The 21,227-nt window shown below is 48.3% G+C and overlaps 1 protein-coding gene across 3 annotated transcripts in view; it reads right to left on the bottom strand.

The window, feature by feature from the left end:
- Positions 1–21,227, bottom strand: part of NGEF (neuronal guanine nucleotide exchange factor) — a 917,586-nt gene that overhangs the window by 182,179 nt on the left and 714,180 nt on the right. For all 3 annotated transcript variants that reach the window (XM_086943849.1, XM_086943850.1, XM_086943848.1), the window contains one exon: positions 15,661–15,813. In XM_086943849.1, the coding sequence (XP_086799975.1) occupies positions 15,661–15,813 (153 nt within the window). The remainder of the gene's footprint in view (positions 1–15,660; positions 15,814–21,227) is intronic.

The following is a 21,227-nucleotide window of genomic DNA, read 5'->3' as shown; positions in this document are numbered from 1 at the left end:
AAAAAAAAAAAAATCCTAACTAGCTACAGGTGCGGGGCTGAACAAACACACTTAAGGAGACACAGTAGGAGCATGAGGACATTCACAATGCCGGGACTCTACATCGTGGTAAGGTGGCGAAGGCTCCAGGCTGAAGCAAGGAACAGACGCCGGATCCAGGAGCGAATTTTTCGCCAGCCGATCACACTCCTGGGCCAGACTGAGGAGTAAACCTACTCAAAGTACAGGCTGAATGGGGCAATGATTACCAAGCTCATCCGGGACCTTGACCCCCTGATGCAGCACCCAACGAGGAGGACCAATGCAGTGCCCACCCATGTCCATGTCTTATGCTGCCTGCACCTCTTGGCCTCCGGAAGCTTCCAGGGGATAGTTGCAGTTGCAGGGGGGATGTCTCAGAGCACACTGTCCCGCTGCCTAAGGAGTTTCCTGGAGGCCATGCTGCCCCGGCTACACCATTACATAACATTCCCATCCACCCAACAGGAGTTGAATCAAACCAAGCTACAATTTTACAACATAGCGCAATATCCCCATGTAATTGGATGCATTGACTGTACCCACATCCACATCTGCCCACATGCTGAGACAGAATACATGTACCGGAACCGCAAGTCATACCACTCACTGAACATCCAGATGGTCTGCAACGCAAAGACAATCATCACCGACATAGTGGCACAATACCAGGGAAGAACGCATGATTCGTTCATATTCCGGCACAGCGGCATGCACACACGCCTGGCCAGGGTAGACTTTGGCGAAGGACACCTTCTAGGTAAGTACACCTGCCAACAAACAGTACATCGAGACCATGTAGCTGCGCTTAACAGGCACTCACCCTCTACTCCTTTCATTCAGGTGACAGCGCCTATGGCCTCTGTGAGTACCTCCTCACCCCATACCTCAACCCTGCCACACCACAGCAACGGCGTTACAATGCTGCACACATTCACACTAGAAATTGCATTGAGCGGACATTTGGGCTTTTAAACAGCAGATTCCGTATCCTACACAAGACTGGTGGGGCCCTAAAATACCAGCCTGAGGTCTGCTGCCGCATCGTGGCCAAGTGTGCAATACTCCACAATATTGCTACCAAGCGGAGGATACCTGTGGAGATATCTGGCAGTGAGTCGGAAGGGGACAACCACCCACCTGCACATGTGCATCATGTACGCGGGGAGAACCCTGCTGAAGGACACAGGCGCCGCAACCATATCACAGTGAACTGTTTCTAGTGCACCCATTCCCCTCACAAAACACTGCACTCGTGCATGACGAATGAAATAATGACATGAGTCGGATTAACTTGTGACTATACATTCTTATTGTTATTTTCACAATAATGTGTATTTCAATTTCTTTCAATTCACTTGAGAACTGTATTCCCTCATACAGCCCCATGTCAGAGAAGAGAGTGTGCTTGTGTAATCAGCATGGCTCTGCTGGTACAGTTAATTGAGTCACTGGCGCCTTCGGCCGGACGCACCCAGTCGCCTTTCAACGTCCTCCACAACACTATTGGCCCGTGATGATGCAGTGGGCCTGGTGCTGCGGCGGCGTTCTGTTACAAGCGGCAAGGACACGCTGCTGTGACTGGAAGTGCCCTCACTGGCATCATCCCCCCCACTTGCTTGCCCATGGCCAGACGTCTGCAGACTCTGCACAGCTGTGGTGACTTGCTGAAGGGCCCTGACGACGTCCTGGCAGCATTGCAGCATCTGTATCTGCATGGCAAGAGAGCGGCGCGAAAGTTGGGAGGTGCATTTCCTATGAGATGGTTAGATCTCGTGTATGCAGACAGGCTGGTCAGCAGCTGGCATGGCGGCGGCGGGTGATATCCTGCTGGGACACCAGGATCTGGCTGTTCTCACGGACAGCTGCGGTCATGACCTGCATGCTTTCTGTGAGCTGGCCCACATTTCGCGCTGTCTTATTCAGCTGCAGGTGGATGGCTGCCAAGTGCTGTGCCTGCTTCTGGTGTACTGCAAGCACCCGGCATTCTATGGCCAGCCCAGGATCCCGGACATGTACCCCCCTGCCAGCGCGTGTTGAGACGTCGGGCTGCTGCCTCATCAGACTGCTGGACTGGGATTGCACAGTGGCTGTGCGCCTTGTCTGCCTCCTGGGTGCTGGTGGTGTGGCCTGTACCACTGCCATGGGTGTTACATGGGGTGGTTGCTGGGCACCTGTGGCTGCAGGGGTGTCCCTGTCCACATAGGGAGGTTGTGCTACTGCTGCTGCTGGCTGTGATGGTCCGGGTCGTGGTGTAGGATGGCCCATTCCCTCGGTGTCCTCAGGGTTCTCCTCTATGTGTAGGGCCTCACTGTCGGTGCTGGGTTGTTCAGACGCATCTGTGATGTAAATGGGTGCATGATTAATGATATGTATCTTGCACATGGAATGTTGCTACATGCATGCAGGCTTGTATTTCCTGACTGGCTTTAGGAATAACTTTCATTTGACAGGTCTGGCTGTGTGTGGCTATCCGGGAATTGTGGTCACACTACAAGTCCCACAATGCAATAGGGCATTTAAAGTGTGCATGGCCTGCATTACTGGGGTTATCAAATAGCTAGCTCTGGAGTCATGGGCATTGTTAGAGGACGGGGTCGCAGTCGCAAGGCACTTACCTTGGGATTGTTGGGTGGGTCGGGAGGAGTCCAGCCGGGTGACCCCCATGCAGGCTGCAGGTTTGAGGGTGTCCTCCCCAAGGTCTTCCAGTGGAGTGTGGGGTCTCCTCCGGTGGCAAGTCGCTCCCCTAGCCTCTCAGCGATGCGTTCTTTGGCACGCCCTCTGAGGTCGTACCACCTCTTTTTTAGATCGTCGATGGAGCGCTGGGTCACTCCGACTGAGTTCACCTTTGCGCGGATGCGCAGCCAAATGTGCCTCTTGTCTGCCTCAGGGACACTCCGGGACTCACAGGCGATCATGGTCCTTAGAGACTCCCTCAATGAGGTACTCCGGTTCCTGCTCTGAGAATTTTATTTTCCTCTTCCTGCCTGGTGCACTGCTCCCTGCTGCTTCCTGGGACATTTTCAGTTGTTCTTTGTGTCCTTTTGTGGTGCTGCAGGTAGTCTGTTGTGGAGCTCTGGCCTGTGCTGCTTCCACTCTAAGGCTCTGTGTTATGAATGAGGGAGGGAACTGCCTACTTCCTGGTTGTGATGTCATCATCGTGCTCGAAATGCTACTTCCCGTTTTTGCGATCTCGCAATTAGCAAGATCGCAATTTGCGATTTCGGTAATTACGAGTTCGCAATTTCTGCATGGAAAACAGGCGATTCTGCGAATTTTATGCGATTTTGCGAAAATCGCAATCGGCAATTGCAGCCGATTGCGATTCGCTTTTTTAACTCGCTTTTCTTGATGCATCCCATTCTGCGAATTCTAAATTGTGAATCGTTTTTTTTCGCAATTTAGAATTCGCAGAATATGGGCTTGATGCATCTGGGGGATTGTTCCACCAAGTGCATGATATCAGCATGGGCAGCACTTTTGCGCCGAGTGTGACAGGACTTTATGTCAACCACTTGCAAAAACAGAAAATCGTCAATGAATCCAACCCACACAGTAGACATCTGAGACTCTGGAAACGATACATCGACAATGTTTTATTGATCTGGGAACGGACAGAAATAGAAGCTAAAAACTTCATTGATTGGTTAAACCTCCAGGACCCTTTTCTTAAACTCACTTACAGTATAAGTAGGTCCCATTTGGTCTTCCTGGACCTCAACATCATAGCCACTAATGGCATGCTGAAAACAACCACTCATTTTAAACCAACAGCCAGAAACTGCCTACTAATCTACAACAGCTTCCACCCCAGACAACTGAAAGAAAATCTACCTTTCGGCCAATCGTGAGACTGAGACGCAACTGCATAGCAAGAGAAGACTACAATACCCAAGCCAAGGACCTCTCAGAGAAACTTATAGCACAGCACTATCCTAAAGAGCTAATCTCCAAAGCCAAAAAAAGAGCTGCCAAAATTCAGAGAGAGGCTCTTTTAGAACCTAAGAACAAACAAGAGGTGACAACAGAAAAAAGACTAATATGTATCACCACCTACAACATCGCATCTGACAAAGTAACCAAGATCATAAAGAAACATTGGCGAACTCTGAACAGCGGTAACCGAGACATTTCAAAGCCAATATTCAGCCACAGGAAAGGTAAAAACCTAAGGGATTACCTAGTTCACACTCGCCCCAAGAATGAACAAAAAGGAAATGGACAGAGAACCCTACAAACCATGCCAAACGGACACTACCCCTGCAGCCACTGCAGTGTTTGCCACCTGACTGCAGCCACAAAGAAAGTTGAATTCAACAATAAAATGACTTGGGAAATTCGAAATGTCACTAATTGCAATACATCATGGGTGGTATACATGATTACATGTACCTGCAATCTACATTACATAGGGATGATCACAAGAAAAGCTAGCACGAGGATTGTAGATCACTGCAGCAACATTAGGTGCAAAAGGAACACCACAAAAATGACATCTAATTTCATAGAGAAACAAAACACTGCAAATGACATGAAATGGGTCATCCTGGAACACATGAAGAACTTTGACAACCTTGAACAACGACTTCTGGAAAAGGAGCAACGTTGGGTGTTCAAGCTGCACACTGACAGCTAAGGTCTAAACGATACCATTCCATGGGGAAAGTTCTTCAAATGAAACCTTTACAATCAAACACTATTTGTTTTTGTTTGCTGTCACATCCCCATCAAGTGACCTAATCATTTTTCATTAATCAAAACCCTTTGCAACCAGAGTGTACACCCTGTCCACTCGATTTCCTCATTTGGAATACATTTTTTTCATTTAACAATTTTTTTTCCTCATTTGGAACAATTTTTTTTTGAAAAACAACTCCTTAGAAACATTAAGCAGGGAAAGTGCAATATATAGGCTACCGACCTGACACCACAAGTAGCAATTTTACATTACGCCTAAAACATGCAATGTGTAGCCTACCTTCAGGTTGCTGGTAAAGCTGCCTTTACTAGTGACCTATGTAATCTACACCTGTAAGACATATAGCACCCCTTTCTAATAACAAAGTTTGCATAAACAAGGTTTATATTCCTTCACAGATATTTGATATCATTCCATTTCAGATATTTTGCCAATGTTTCCTTTTTACATCACTTCACCACAATAATTCTATGTCTGCTGTCGTTTTGTCATTTTGTTTGTTATCTTTTGTTTCACAAGTGAGAATTCCAACAGGGATACTCCATTAGCACGTTTAGCAGCGGCCATTTTGAGAAGTCTCCGCTCTAGTCATTCCAACATGACTAGGTGGTTGCACTTCCTCTTAAACCGGCTCCTGTCAGTGAGACGCTAATATGCGGTCTCGAGGAAACCCAAGCAGGTATCAAGCCAGGAGAGAAGCCATTAAAGTAAGTCTGTTCCTTTTCAGGCAACCAACCCGGAGCAAGCCGTGTCTTCCAATACACAGAACTGCCCGGGATGATACTCGAGAGGAGTCCACTACCTACGGAATAGTAACCAACCTCTCTCTTCCGTTTTTAGAATTCCAGTGGAACTCTCTTGCCCCCTCGCCTCGACCATGAGGCAAAATAAAGCCTTTTGAAAAGTATGTTTGTTATGTCTGATGTTTGTAAATGTCTTGTATTAACTATGTGGCACTATCACGAGTATCTGTCTTTTGCTAAATACGCTTCTTTTTTAAACCACTACTGGGACACCGTGCACTGAAATACAGCGCTTTTTTCCTACTCAGGATTACAGGCGCACGAAAATATGTTTTTCAACAGGCATGTCTACTGTTCATATACAGCCTGGCGCATAACACGTTCTTTATCCTTTCTAGGCACTGCAATTGGGGAACAGAAGTATTTCTTAACAGACCTACTAATGGCAGGATGTTGATTCTTAACTTTGTTGTTTTCCTTCATTACAGATACCTACCGAACATTATTAAATGTCGTATGTATATTCTCCAGCTAATGCATATTAATCAGCATTTGTAAATATCACTTTTTACTGCACTTTTGGAGTGGTACACACAGGGCTGGTCCCTGTGGCGTCCTGAAGAAGAGCTTAGGGGTAAGCTCGAAACATGTTGGCACTCTACTAGGACCCCTGAGTCATTGCAAACCAGGCTGACCCAGAGACCCATCCCATTTTTAATATATCAACTAGGATCAAGAATAAAAATAATTCCACCCACTAGTTAGGTATTTTTAATCACTCCACTCCACATACACCGCTGCACTACACATAGTTCCTCACTTCAGTGCTCATACGTATCCTCGTAAGTCGCAGCACGCCTCAACCCGCAGCGGGTTGGGATGGCCCCTATGATGAAGCATGTTACCATGAGGAAACTCCGGTGAGTGAGGGGACTCAAGAAAGGACATTTTTCCTTTCTAGATTACATTGATGATAATCTACCTCTACAGCTAGGTTCTTTATCCGTGATCTCTGATTTTTTTGTGGCTACTACTAGAATAGGAAAGTGAACCTAGCATATCCCTCAGTCTCCCCCCTTTTTTGAACTTGACTTTTTTAGTGCTCATTTTTGGGCATTTCCTGTTCCAAGCTATAAGGCCCGCCCCATACACACACAAATGCGTAATGGTTTTCTTAAGGAGCAGTGTGTGAGCATTGGATGATAGGACGGTTGTTATTTAAATGGGAAATTTCTAGCTTCCAATTGTAAATTAGTGTGCACAAAATATTTTAAAATGACCCAAGAATATTCTGGAATTATGGTTAATCCAAAATTCACAGTAGTACAAAAACATTAGATCCCTAAATTCTGATTCTTTGGAACAATTGAAAAAAATGCATAGCTTTCCATCATAATAAATTTAAGAAGTGATTCGTTTTCAGTACACAAAGAGAAATCATGGTTCAGTTACTGCTTGGTTGATAGACCTGAGTGTTGTGTGTTCTTGGACAACTGACAAAAAATATAATCTCTATGACCTGAAGAGTCTAACGGACAACAGGAATTTTACACTTGTATGCGTGAGAATTTAGCACAAGCAATATTCAGTAAAAACCTCGTTTTGTACCTCTCTTTTTCCCACTACAGGTTCATTCTTTTTTATTTCAAAGATATGTTTCTTAGTGAAAACACTGTGCAATATATAAAAATGACACCTTGCTAAATTCAAAATGTTATCTAGATTACAGAAATGTGTACTTTTCTGGGCTCACCAATGTGTTTCAAACCTCCCCGCCCCTAGATCGGAAATAGGTAAAAAAAAACAGACCTAGGAAATATTGACCTGTATTTCGAAAAATACAAAACTGTGCTAAAAATAATGTTCATCTTCCACTCCTCTTACTTGTACTAGAACAATGGACAACACAGTTGGTAAACTTATGATTGGCAGGCAAAGGTTTATTTTTGTTGTGAAGCCCTTGGTGGTGCAAGAATGTTATTCCCCCTAGTAGTGGGTAGATTTCAAAGACATGTGAGTTGAGAGGGAATTCCAGAGATTCTGCACACGGAGCAAGTAAGAGTTACAGGGAGAAGCTTTCTAGTGTGACAGCAGAATGCCTAGACTGAATGACCGGGTGAGTCTTTTAAGTGAGTCAAACTCTAAATAAGGCAGGTGGGCGAAGACCAGATCAGCTTAAGATAGAATGCAGACATCCAAATCTGGATGAAATTGACTTCAAATGCAGGTTACAGAACTTTGGGACAAGTGGGACCTCTCAGGGATGCTGCATTCCATTCCTACAAATTGCTATGTTCAGATGAAGTGAGGGTAAGAACTGAACCTTTGAAGGACTTTATGGTTGAAACTGAGGAAGAAGGGTGTATTTGAAGATTCTGATTATTTGGAAAACTTTATTGAAGGGTCAAACAGAGGATGTGTGGAATTAGTCCCATTTGGCAAGGCTCTATAAGGAGTGTTGACTGCTTGGATGGGGCCCGTTTCTGGTTACTATCTTATTTTAAATCCTAATCAGTATCTGAGCAGAAAACGAACAATGGTGGGCATTTAGTTGTAGAGGTACAGCTCTTTCACAAGCATTTTTTGCTCTTTTACTAGCAAATAAAAACAGTCAACAGAAACCAGGAAGCCACTGACCACAGTAGGACATCTCAACAACATTAATAAAGCACACTGCGTACGTTCCAACCAATAAAGTAACAGGTTAAAGAGGTGATAATGAAATTTAGTGTCACTGGAATTATTTATCTTTTGAAGAATATGCACTTTGTCCCGAGAAAAACACTAGGAGGCAAAGACAAGAGTAGACAAAGAAAAAGAAGTAAACCATATTAAAAACAGTGGGACAGGGGGCGTGGCCAAGATGGCGTCGGAGTAAGACGTGCTTTCGAGTCGCTCCGGCGCCCGACCTGCTAAGCATTGTATAGCATCGCCTACGGGGTGCCAGTCTACTCCGAGATACCCGCAGAGACCACCGGCATCGAGTGGAGGGGTCCGGAGCCCCCGGCGAGGCCATAGGAGACCGGAGAGCGCCATCGCTGGAGGGTCATCGCCCGGCCTACTAAGCATCAGTCTGGCGTGAGGGAGAGACCGGCCTGTGAGTGCAGAGGAGCCGGCGCCGGCTGGGCGTGGCATCGCGGAGCAGCAGGGTACTCCTGCCCCCTTGTCGCTGCCAGTGTTGCTGCGCACTATCGAAGCACTGAGGCGGTATTGGGCGCTCTGTTGCAACGAACCCGAGGACCTCGACAGACGACCGGCCACGTGGAGGGTGTGCCTCGGACTGTTAGCGGGGCTGTGTGAATCCGGGAGCGGCTATTACTGGCCGGCGCAGAGACGGCTACTTGCGACCACTGATGACGCGGGGTGTCGTCTTCGCCCCCGCGAGCAGCCTAACACCCTGAGGTGGTGCCTGTGGCGTGAAGCAGCTACGAACCGAAGGCACTGGCCCTGCGCTGTGGCCCCGGCCAGGCGTGTGAGCGGAACTAGAGGCCTATTTTGCCCTGCGAGCTGACTGTCTGGCCCGCGCTGTCCCCTCACCGGCGGCCGCAGCATAATTTGGAGGATCGGCAGGGGCACGTGGCTGGAGCAGGGGGTCTGTCTTCGTGGCCCCGATTTACAGAGGCGGAGAACCCGGGATTGATTGCCGGACGACACTGTCCCTGCATTGACTCTTGGACTCTGGCTTCTGAGCCGCCATCTTGATCAGGCGGCCGCTGCCCGTGGCGCAGTTACGCGGCAGCGGGGAGGCTTGCATTTCTAGTGCATCTTTATGCTACGCCTGAGCCCTCCTCGTCCCCGGTGAAGGTACGATAGCCTTGGTCCCACGGCACAGCCGGACTTCGAGATGTCCACTGTACCACGCAAAGGAAGGACGGTTAAGGACGGGGCCTCCAAATCGTCGCAGCAGCCATCTTCCCCAGGAGCTAGTGGTTCGTCTAGGCAGTCGGACGATGAGGCGCCCGCCACCAAGGCCTTCATGACGGAGCTGTTCGCCTCTATCAAGGAGGACATTTCTGAGCTTCGCGCCCAGCTGGCGTCGGATCTCCGGAAGGTGCGGAGGGATGTAGATGGCATTGGGGAACGGGTGGCAACCCTGGAAGATCACGACTTGAGTGTGGCGAATGATGTGCACCAACTACAACAGGATATTATTCACCTTACGGAACAGAATTTGGACCTGCAGGCCCACGCGGAGGACTTGGAGAATCGTTCCAGGAGAAACAATATTCGTAATAGGGCGGTCCCTTGGGACGGTGAAGCTGGAGACTTGCGAGAGTATGTCCAGGCCCTGTTCTTGCAGATCTTGGACGAGGAGGACGTACAGGAAATTAAAATGGATAGGGTGCACAGAGTCGGCCTGCCTAGACGAGGGGGTGGCCCCCCCCCGGACATCCTCGTGTGTGTGCATGACTTTCAAACGAAGGAGCGTATCCTACGGAAAGCTAGAGCCATCACCTCCTTACAATTCAGAGACCACCGTCCGCAACTCTACCAGGACTTAGCGGCATCTACGCTTCAAAAGAGGAGAGAATTCCGCCCAGTAACTGCTTTCTTGCGGGAGCGTAACATCTCGTATTCCTGGGGGCACCCCTTCCGTATAATATTCCGATGACAGAACAGGCTGGCGCAAATCCGCTCCCTGCAGGCCGCGAAGGATCTTCTGGGGCTGGAGGACGTTCCTTCCTCTCAGGCGGCGCATCCCTCCCCATCGAGGCGACGGCATCGATCATCCTCATGGCATCGAATTGGTTCTTCCCCGGACCGGGGGCATCCGGACCGCACTGCTAGCTTGCAAGAGAGGGGAGCTGCGGTGGCATCGGTGGCTTCGGCCACGCTAGCAGATACTCAGCAGAGCTCTGGAGCAGCATGACCCCCGACTTCCTTGATGGTTGGGCGCCGGAGGGTCTCTGGTCTTAAGGTCCCGGGGTACTATGGTACTTTTGGAGAAGACACCCCGGGCTGTGGCCCTGGGGGCCCCCGAACTGGTGCCCCCACCCTGATTCCATTCTGATGTGGACCTTGTGACCCGTGGCCCATTGGAACTGCTGAGTGCTTGGTTCAGGTTTAGTGCCTTGAGCTCTGTCTTCTTGTTTTTTGGTTTGCTGGGGGGGGTGGGGAGGAGGGAGTTCTGGGGGTTGGTACTACAGGGGAACTGTTGGGGTTGGTGGGAAGTGGGGGTGGTGGCGACCGAAGATGGTATGTATGTGGTGTTGTTGGCACTAGTGGTGTTCTTCTTTGCACTTCTTATCTTGCACTACAATGTGATCTTTCCATTTCTTATGATTTGCAGGGGGGAGGCCTCTCTGGGACGCTGTGGAGGGGTGAATGCGGCTCACCGTGAACGGAGGGTACTTGGGGCTTTACCCTTGCTGTCTTTGTACAATTGCTTTCAGTATACAGAATTTATCCTGCCGTCTTGCCAGGGAGGTTCGGAGATGTGGTACGCTGGAGTCACTGAAGTGGGAGGGATGACCCAGAATATGGGGGGATTGTTGGGAGGGGGGCCTGATCCGGGAGAGTGTGGACTGCTGAATGGCGAGGGTTGGGGGCTGGACTCTGGGTACCTTAGCACGCGCATAGAACGGAGTCTCATGTCGTCATCATGCCAGTCAGTATAGGTACCTGGAAAGTGAAGGGTCTTAATTCCCCGCAGAAACGCCAGAAGCTCTGGAAGTATCTTTCAGACCACCATCTAGACGTAGTTGCCCTCCAGGAGACCCACTTGGCCAGGAGAGATGAACTGAGACTCCGTCATAGGAATTTCCCCCTTATCTACAGGGCGTCTGCGCCCACGAAGCATAGAGGGGTGGCCCTCCTCTTTCGGGCCTCTCTCCACTTTCAACCCCTGGGGGTGAGCGGTGATAAGGAGGGCCGTTGGCTAATGGTGAAGGGGTCATTATATGGCCGCCAGTGTACATTTGTTGTGGTTTATGCTCCGAATGCGGGCCAAAATGGGTTTTTGCAATGCTTGATGGACAAGATGGGGGACTTTGTGGATGGGCACTTGATACTACTGGGGGACTTCAACATGGTGTGGGACAGGGATTTAGATAGCTCGGGGGCGCGCAGGGCGGATACTGGTATCTTTTCGGAGGAAACGCAACGTCAGGTAGGCGAATTGGGACTGGTGGATAGCTGGCGCTTCGTACACGCTCAGGCCAAGGATTATATATCTTTTCTCACGTCCATCGCTCGTACTCCCGCATAGATCACATTTTTGCTAGCCAGGCCCTCAGGGGAGATATTCGAATGGCTGATATCTTCCCGCTCTCACTGTCGGACCATAGTTTAGTGGTGCTTGGGTTACATTGGTCTGTAGGGGGGGACGGCTGGCGGAAGTGGTACTTCCCGGCTGCGTTGGTACGGGATGAGGTGTCCTGTAAGGAGCTGCGAAAGGCTATAGGAGACTTCTTTGCTCTTAACCCACCTTCTGATACGTCAGTATATACCACGTGGGATGCGTGCAAGGCCTCAATACGGGGTACGTGCCTCGCCCTTAACGCGAATCTTAATAAGCTTCGGCGGAAGGAGAGGGAGGCTCTGGAGTCGGAGCTTGCGGCCCTGGAGCAGGCGCACAAGTCGAACCCCTCTAGGGTGACCCTCCGCCCGCTTACGGCGGTACGAGGGAAATTGAAAGCCCACTACAACAACCGGGCTGAATTTACCCTCCTGCGTCTCAGGCGCGTCTCCTACTCCCAGGGGAATAAGGTTGGGCGCCACCTTGCCCGGCAGCTTCGAGATAAGCGCGAGAGGGACTACATCGGGGGCATACAGGACCATGAGGTTCTATTCGGCATAAGGATGTGGACAAGGCGGCCATTTTTGGTCGCTTCTATGCGGATCTCTACTCGAGCGACGCCCTGGATCCAGAAGCCTAGTCTGCGTTTTTGGGTGGTCTTCCTATCCCACAGGTCTCCAGGGAATGGAACGAGTTGCTGTCTTCCCCCGTCTCTAGGGAGGAGGTACTGGACGCCATTAAGGCTCTGAAACTTCACAAGGCCCCGGGACCTGACGGTTACACGGCCCTGTTTTACAAAACATTCGCGTCCGACATCTGCGACTACCTGGTTTCCCTTTTCAACGCGATGGCTTCTGAGGGAAGATCCTCGGACACCATGGCTGAGGCCCTGATCACTATTATCCCCAAACCAGGGAAGGATCTTACCAGCTGCGCATCTTATCGCCCGATAGCGCTCCTTAACCTGGACGCTAAGTTGTACTCATCTATTCTTGCTAGAAGGCTGCAGGACTTGATGCCGGCTCTGGTCCACCCGGACCAGTCCGGGTTTATAAAAGGTCGACAGAATCACGACAACTTGCGGCGCGTAATCCATTTGATTGAGAAGGCTTAGCGGTTTCACATACCGGCGGTGTTAGTAGGGCTTGACGCGGAAAAAGCCTTTGATCGCGTTGATTGGGGGTTTTTACACCGCATGTTGGTAGCCTTCGGGTTCTCACCCCGATTCATAAGGATGCTTGAGGCCAATTACAACACTCCCACCTCTCGGGTGCTGGTTAACGGTCACAGGTCTGGGAGTTTCCACCACTCCCGCGGAACACGTCAGGGTTGTCCGCTCTCGCCACTGCTCTTTGCGCTTAGCATAGAACCGTTGGCATTAGCGATTCGGGAGAACGAGCGGATCTTGGGCCTCCCCTTTACGGGTGAGCAGCATAAGATTTCGCTCTTCGCTGATGACGTCTTACTGTCAATTCGGGATCCGGCGTTGTCTTTACCCCATATCCATGCAGTGCTCTCTGAGTTTGAAACGGTGGCGGGGTTCAAAGTTAACTTTGATAAATCATACATTTTGAACTTAACCCTACCGCCTGGAGAGGTGCACCGGATCCCGTCGCTTACCCCACTCTCGTGGTCGACCTCCTCCCTGTTATATCTGGGCGTACGGCTGACTTCTACCATAGGCGCACTGTTTCAGGCCAACTTCCCTCCGATGCTGGCGTCGATACGGGCGGAATTGGAGAGATGGAAACCGAAATATATCTCGTGGTTGGGTAGGATTCATGCGCTTAAAATGGTCCTCCTGCCTAAATTCCTGTACCTCTTCCAAGCCCTACCCATTCCGATAGGAGTGGATTACTTCCGTCGGCTTAAAACCTTGATGTTGAAATACGTCTGGCAAGGTGGCCGGGAGCGACTTTCGTATGCGGTTCTCCGACGCCCACGAATGGAGGGGGGGTGGGGTTCCCGGACATGCACTTGTATTATAAGGCTGCCCAATTGAGAATCCTGGTGGAATGGTCCCAGCAGCTTTCAGAGAAGCACTGGCTCCATATGGATCGGAGCGTTGCGGGGTGATCCATCTGGGATCTAGCTTGGAAACCTAAGGTGGACCGGCCCAGAAACGCGTACATTAGCACCCCCACCAGCACGGTGTTAAAGGTCTGGGACACGGTCAGTGGCGATGATCGGTGGACCACATTCCCGTCCCCGTTCACCCCTATCCATTTCAACCCGGCCTTCCCTCCGGCGTTGGCGGAGGGACCCTTTGGTGTCTGGAGGGAGGGTGGCTGTAGGGCCCTCACCCACCTGTTCCACGGTGCTACACCCCTTACTTTCCATAATTGTATGAGGGACTACGGTGTTCTACCAACCGAACGCTTTCGTCATCTTCAGCTCCTTCATTGGGCGACGTCCCCTGGAGTGGTGGATGCAGCTACTAGACCTTTGACGAAATTTGAAACCTTTATTCTTCGCACATCCACCATGAAGGGGGCGATTTCTTTTTTGTATGGGTTGCTATTAGACACCGCGATGTCCACTCGACCTCGATATATATGGATCACTGGGAGAGTACACTTGGGAGGGACATTTCCGACAGCGAATGGAGGAGCTTATGGCGGGATGTGACGGCACATAATCACTCTACTGATCTCAGAGAGGCTCACATGAAGCTTATATTCGATTGGTATTTGTATCCGTCCAAGTTGCACCGAATATTCCCGACTACCTCAGATAAGTGTTGGCGAGGCTGCAGGATGTTGGGTGACTTCAGCCACATCTGGTGGGACTGCCCCACCATCCGGCCATTTTGGTCCGAGATCCTCTCCCACATCAAAGATGTGCTGGGATATCCACTCCCGGACTCAATGGACTTTGTCTTGTTGGGCCTCAGGGATCCGCAGCTTGAACATCAAACTAGAGCTGATAAGCGCATTATGTGGCTGTGTCTGGGGGCGGCCAAGCTGACTTTGGCAGCCGCTTGGAAAAGCCCGACTGCACCTGCCATTTCTTTATGGCATGCACGGCTATGGCGACTACTGAGTATGGAGCGACTATCAGATATCTTCCTGGGGAACTTTAAAAACTTCATGTTCAATTGGGGCCCCTTGGTCAGGTTTTTGTCCCGTGGTTTGCCTTCGGCAGTTTGCCCTTCGGCGCTACGTGCGCTTCACCTCTATCAAATTTAATCACCTGTGTGTATGATGATGTTCTGAATGCGTGATGGTCGCCACCACTGGGGGGGGGGGGGTAAGGGGGGAAGAGGGGGGGGCGGGGTGTTGAGTTGGCGTTGTTGTTCTTCTCTTAGTTGCGACCCGATGCACCTCTGCAGGCGGACGGCCTGGCCCTTTTTTCCTCTATGATTATGATCGAGATTGGAACACCCTTCTTCTTCTGAGAACTCTGCACTAGCAGCTGGGACATGGGTGCGCACTTCGGACAATGTGGACTGAAGTTCCATATCATTCAGCACTCCTATTAACTCTGCTGGCTGCCGTCCCTTTTGCTGTACTTTTGGGTTTCTTTTTATTTTTTTTGCAATAATGTTCTTCAGCACCCCCTGTGTGGGGTTATATGGCAGAATGTCGCCTGTTCCTTTTTTCTCCTTCTCCTTCTTCTTGTCCCTTTTTCCTACTCCTTTTTTTTCTACTTTCAACTTTGCAAAATACAAATACAAATTTTACACAAAAAAAAAAACAGTGGGACAATTTGAAAAAATCAGCACGGAATGAAAGGCAAGAGACAAAAAGACATTTAAATTAATTTGTAAAAATCAGAATATGATGTAGAACAAGAGATTAAGAAAGAAAAGAGAATGGGACATAAAAGGGTGAGAGCGGGAAGTGAGAAAGGGAGACGTGTGAACAAAGCAGGCAGAGAAACATATATATATATATATATATACATATATACTCAAACATATGGCGTTCTTAAAAATGAAAAACATGACTTTATGCACTTACAGCAACTTTCTGTACGTCCTCTCCTGATAGGTCTGATTGCAGACATAGGTGATGTAAACGGCAAAGTGATCGGCTGCATGGAGATGGACAATGTCACAGACATCAGAAATCACAATGTTTTTTTCCATCCGTTGTTCCAGATCGAGAAGGAACCTAGAGACAAAAAAGGTTTGAGATTATTCCATTCGACTGGGAAGAGGTCCATTTTGAGATTGGCGCTCAGCTTGATGTATGTTCAAGAGCGTCTGAATGAACTTCATATGGTTATTGACACACAAAATACAACTTTCCAAATGCTTTACCTTCTCCACCCATAAAAAATTATGTAGGCATTTAAAACAGCTCAGTAGGTTAATGCAGGATGTGCAGAATATAGTATTATATTCCTGGTGTTTTAGCTTGGGATTTCCCCCTTCCAAAGCAGTAAAATAGGAACCATTCACTTATATTGCAGAAATGGGTACTTAAGTCCCTATGTAGTTGAGGAGGTATTACGCTTCTCCTCCAAATCCCCTTATGATTCTCTTCCCTTGTTTAAACATACTTCCTCTCTTCTTAAACCTTTGCTCTCTCCGTTGGTCATTTCGCGTGAATCCTTTCTACATTCATCCATCTGGTATAATTCACTTATTCTTTTAAAAAATAGACCTATTTGTTGGGCCTCTTGGAGACTAAAGGGTATTATATGGGTCAACCATCTTTTTTTTTTTTTTTTGTGAACCTTTATTCGTCTTGCAATCAATTACAGGTACGGGCCTACAACCTTCACGGCCGGCCGCGAAACAAGGTAAAAATGTAGCAGTCAATACGAAGAATCAGAGCAATTCAAAAGCCGGATCAGGAGACATCATATGGGCATACGGTCGGGTCCGAAGTCAGGATTACAGAGGTTCATTTTTAATATAGGGAACTGAAGAAATGCCATACAATCACACGTGGTCCTAAGACACAGTACGCAGATCAGGATATCCACAATTAACATAAATATCGACGAAGTATAGGGGATATGGCACACAAATCAGGAGATACATTGGCACAAATCCGATGGAGAGCAATCCCCAATCCTACCCCTCAAAGCAATACACGTCACAGGAACCACGAACGATACGACACCATAGAAAAGACGTAGACTAAAGGGCCATGGAAACAAAAATGGACAAACCCCACCCCCCTACCCCCACCCTGCACACCCACGGAAGACCAAGGCATACCCCCCCAGCCGCGTGCCTGTCGCCCTAATGGAATCCGAAATTTAGAAAGAGAAGAGAGGAAACAAAGAGTATGGAAGGAGGAGGGCCCTCATATTCGCCACCCGGCCCCGCCCATCACCCCTACACATAGAAAAAGTCCAACAGCAAAATGGAGGATCGCGGAGAGCGTCAAGTACCAATCACATCGAAAATACAACCCCAGTACCACCACACCCAAAGCACCGTCAGTTAACGTGAGGGCCGCTGGAATCTAAAGTGCATCACCCCTGGCCTCGTCTAACAAAGGAGCCACCCAACATACCCTTGTCAAGCAAATTACAGTACTTTTTGAAGGATCTGAAGGATCCAAGCGAAGCAGTCCCAAGTAATACCAAAAAAGGGGGTAGCAATTCGAGTCCATCCAGTTGTATGCAACTAAAGTCCAAGGGCGGAAGTATCACGCCCGCAGGTGCCACAAAGCCCAAACACAGTAGTACCATCCATGAAGAGGAATTATCACTGTCCGGCGAGTGCCGCGGTGTTATTGAGGCTACCCGAGTAGAAGAGCAGCAGTGCGTCCCCCGGCTCAGGTTAAGCATGTGTCCCCAAGAAGCATTCACGTGTGCATCCGCACTGTCCAGGGGGGGCAAAGCAACCAGGTCTCTCGGCAATTCCCGGAATCCAGGCGGGGCCAAAGTCCTCCCCAAGGAAGTAGAAACGGGCCCAGAGGCACTCCATTGAAATCGGACTGCATCCTCACAGGGCAGCGAAGCAGCAATGGCGGCCATTTTTCGATCCAGGCCCCTGACGTTACAGATCAGGGACTCACGTAGATCCGTTAAGACGGCCAGGACATCTTTGGGTGTGGGCTCCATTGTGCGTCGCCAGCATCCCATCACCATGTTCACAGCAGCCATCCGATCGGGACATGGACCATGTTGAGGGGTGTCAGCCGCCATCTTCGACAGTTCGGCCATGTACCTCCGCACCTCGCAGCGAGGACCGGCCCCAGCCCAGGGCGCCGCTAAATGTACGCCCGGAACACAAAGTGATGATGCGGGTTCCCCAGGGAGAGCCACCAAAACGCTAAACAAAAGACCCTGCCGCTCCCTGGGGGCTGCCCGCCTGTCTCGGGGGCGATCCTTGGTTACGTCCGGGCACGGAGTCCGAAGAAGGGGGCCAGGAGCCACGCACCCCCCTCGACTCCAGTATGCCTCACGGGCCCCCAAGGCTCTTCGACAAGGGACCTGGCCGATGCTGCCTTCAGCGGCACTCCAAGACAACGGCACCCTCCGACCGACTCCACACTACCAGAGGCAGCCGCTGTGGTTGCGATCGCCGCCGGCCACCTGTTGCAATCGACACCCCGGCTTCGTCACTGCATGGGCCGCTGCGCGATGGGTGGGGAATTCTCCGGTTTCACAGCACGCCGAAATCTCAGGAGCAGGCGGTAAGTGAGCGCTCACCTTCTAGTATCCAATTATGCCTTTTTTGGCCAGAACGAACAACAGGATAGGCATGCAGGGAGAAAGGGCTCACGGAGCCGAGCGGCTATGCGGGGGGAACATCACTTACAACGCATTTTTTACAACACACTACCATTACATCGCAACCATTACAACGCATACCATTACAACGCATTGCACTGGGGGGCGCTCTAGGATAGGGAATATATTTAATTTACTATCCAACACCTTCCCTGCTATCCACGGGGACTGGAGTTGGAATAGTAAATTAAATAATTCACTATCCAGCGCCTAAAAGCATTATGCGTTGTAATGGACTGCGTGGTAAAAACCGCGTTGTAAAGGCATGCGATGTAAAAGCATGCGTTGTAGTGACACCAATCCCTATGCGGCCATTTCGGATGCAGGCTTGGCTCCTCCGTCAACCATCTTTTTAATGGTGTATCGCCTCGCTTTTTTCCCCATTTTCAACTTCACTTTCACTGTCCTCGCTCTTTTCTACAGAAATATACTTTTCTCATGGAAGTCATTCTTGATGGTTATTATTCTCTTCCTTCTTCAACCTCCCTCACTACCCCTCCTCATCTTCTTGTGGTACTCTCTGCTCTTCCTAAAGCATCTCTTATTTATAGATTCTTTTCTTCTCCTAACCCTGACCGTGTCAAGTCCAAATTCGAACTTTCCTGGGAAACAGATCGGGGATGCCCTTTGGGACAAACTCTGGTCCAAAACCTTGAAAGTCTCTCGATCTGTAGCTCTTACTCAATCTTTATTTTTTCTATATCACAGACTTTACCTTTCGCCTCTTTCTCTATCTCGTTTCACTTCTTCCTCTGACTCTAGCTGTTCGACTTGTAGAACCCCTAATGCTGATTTTCTACATATGTTCTTTTCCTGTCCTACGGTTTCTGCTTTTTTGGAAACAAATTTGGTCTTGCATTTCTCACGTTTTCACACTTTCCACCCCATACTCACTCCCCCTTCTTTTTCTTGGTAGTCTCTCAGATTCTCTGACTCTTCCCCCACATTCACAGGGTCTTTTTGATCTCATGCTTGCACTCGCATTTCAACATATATCTTCTAACTGGAAATCTCTTACAAATATTTCCATACAAACTTGGTGGAATTCTTTATGTCATTTTCATAGACTTGATGTCTCCTTTGCTTCCTCCTGTAAACCCCCTCGTAATGTAGACCTGTACTGGTTACCCTTTACCACATTCCTAGATCAATTAGCTCAAAAGAAACCTGTTCTTATCAATTCCGAACATTTTAAACCCCCTTGAAAGATTTTACTCTCTCTTTCTTGTGTATTTTAATACAGTTTACAGTTTCTTTATTGCAATGTCTCGCATATACTACACAGTTTTGATTATTGCTTGTGCCATTTCTTCCTTTGCTGTTACCCTCTATAGCATTGTTTTGTTATAGCATATATTATTTTCATCCCCCTTCCCTCCTTTCCTTGAAAATCCTGTAAAATGCTTTTATCATCTAGTTTGACATTAGCACTGTTATGACTTTAATTTGACTTGTTATATCTATATTCTTCTCTTGCTGATGTCAATTTGCTGTTATTGTTATTAGTCTTTAATAAAGCTTTTCAAACATAAAAGTCCCTATGTGGCCACACCTAAACACAATGGCAGCAATCATTGAGTAAAACACAGTATTACTGTGGAAAACAAGATGAAGTCTACCCTGGAAAAGAGTGGAGACGATGCCTTTAGATGTCTTGTGAGCAAAAAGAACACATTACAGTTGATAGATGTTGGCATTGCAAGCCAAAGTAAAGATGGAATGCGGCCAGAGCTGAAGTCATGCTAATAGCCAACTGAAGCCTGGCTGTCCACAAGAACATAGCTCACGTCTATTTTGATCGTGAATGATTCCAGTCTAGACATAGTGTGATCGTGCAATGGACAGAGTACATGGAATGTAATTGTGAAAGTAAACTGTAAACAAGGATATCTGCAAAGTAGAGGACAGTGTTGAAAATGACAACTAAGTAGCAGTCTCCTTTAAATGTGGATGTCATCCTAACACTCTTCGGCACATGAGCGGGTGGGGTTGGCCTAGTTTGGAGCCGCTTTAATGCTGTTCAATCTTTGCACAAAGCTTTTATTAAACATTTCATAACTGGGTACATTTATCTTTCTCAATATTCTCAATAATTAACTAACCCAGCAACCACAGCACACTGTACAAATTTCATTTTTGTAATGAAAGTGAGGAAGGGGGACAAAGCATATTAAAACCATCCTTATTTCTCAGTTACCATATTATATCATAGAGGAAATATCCTTCTAAATTTTTACATTTTTCAGTGTGGTCTCAAGTTTGGAAAGATAGATTCTCTAATGATGATAGATTAAATAATTTGTGCAACCAAACAAAAGTATCCAGTTTAGTTTTTCACCTCCAATGTTTTCACAATCATCAAACCCTTCATAATCCGTACTCTAAAACCTAGCTGTATATCTGTAGGATAAAATGTGTAATTAAATATTATGAATTTACTGCTCACCCTAAAACCATCTTAATATTCAGTCAGCATAGCCATACTAAAGGGTGTGAGACGAGCAATAAACTCTCCAGATAAATCTCTGCTGTATCAGCTTCAATTTTGATCATTTCGAGACCACGACATTGCAAAAAGCCAGTGGGAATGGCAGTTATAATATATGCTGCTTTATTTTATCCTCAACCCTTCTTAGCCAACCTCACAGGGCAAAGCACTCCTTACGAGTTTCCCATATTTTGGTGCTTGGAAGCCAAGCCTCAAAGTCTGTGATTCTGGTGTGCATCGCACACTAATGCGTGACATATGAATTATTTTCCCAACAATGGGACTAACAAGGAACTTTGGAACCTTGGATCTAATTCCTTGGGTGTTTTCCTCTTCTGGGGA

This window comes from Lissotriton vulgaris, chromosome 11 (genome assembly GCF_964263255.1).
Source record: "Lissotriton vulgaris chromosome 11, aLisVul1.2, whole genome shotgun sequence".
Lineage (NCBI taxonomy): Eukaryota > Metazoa > Chordata > Amphibia > Caudata > Salamandridae > Lissotriton > Lissotriton vulgaris.
This window is presented reverse-complemented; position numbering and strand designations above follow the sequence as displayed.